At 67.4% G+C, this 585-nt stretch overlaps 1 protein-coding gene across 2 annotated transcripts in view; it reads left to right on the forward strand.

Annotated features, from left to right (window-relative positions):
* SULT4A1 (sulfotransferase family 4A, member 1) overlaps positions 1 to 585 on the forward strand; it is a 12406-nt gene that overhangs the window by 10282 nt on the left and 1539 nt on the right. For both annotated transcript variants that reach the window (XM_012720386.1, XM_012720387.1), the window contains exon 6: positions 70 to 208. In XM_012720386.1, the coding sequence (XP_012575840.1) occupies positions 70 to 208 (139 nt within the window). The remainder of the gene's footprint in view (positions 1 to 69; positions 209 to 585) is intronic.

Below are 585 nucleotides of genomic sequence, written 5' to 3' on the forward strand. Positions count from 1 at the left end.
CTCTGGCCCAGCCCCGGCCGGTCAGCGAGGACGGCCCAGGCAGCTGTGCCCCTGCCCCTTGTCTTCCAGGACCTGGTGACGATGGTGGAGCAGCTGGCCAGGTTCCTGGGGGTGACCTGTGACAAGGCGCAGCTGGAGTCCCTGATCGAGCACTGCCACCAGCTGGTGGACCAGTGCTGCAACGCAGAGGCCCTGCCGGTGGGCCGGGGTACGCGCCTCCCCGCCACCTTCCCAGCCCTGCCCCGGGGTCGGGGCCTGAGGGCTGCGGCCACTTCCTGGGCAGGAGGTTCTGGGCCCCTGCCAGGCTTCCTGCCGCGTCTTCACAGATACTCGTCGCTTGACATCTATTTGCTCTTTTTTAGTTTTGCTTTTGCCGTTCTGTTGTCCCTGGCTGTGACCTCCCACGGCCCCTTGTGGCCCTTTGCGCGGCAAGGAGCGTGAGACCTGCCGCCGCCCGCGCCCCGCTGTCCGCTTCGCCTTTGTGGACCTTGGTCTGGCTTCATCTCAGCTCTCTGGTTTTGTCCCACCCGCTCACTGCTCGCTGCTCCCAGGCCCGGCCCGGCCGCTCAGCCCCAAGCTTGGGCC

The sequence above is a fragment of the Condylura cristata genome, unplaced genomic scaffold, assembly GCF_000260355.1.
Source record: "Condylura cristata isolate star-nosed mole 26May11 unplaced genomic scaffold, ConCri1.0 scaffold00004, whole genome shotgun sequence".
Lineage (NCBI taxonomy): Eukaryota > Metazoa > Chordata > Mammalia > Eulipotyphla > Talpidae > Condylura > Condylura cristata.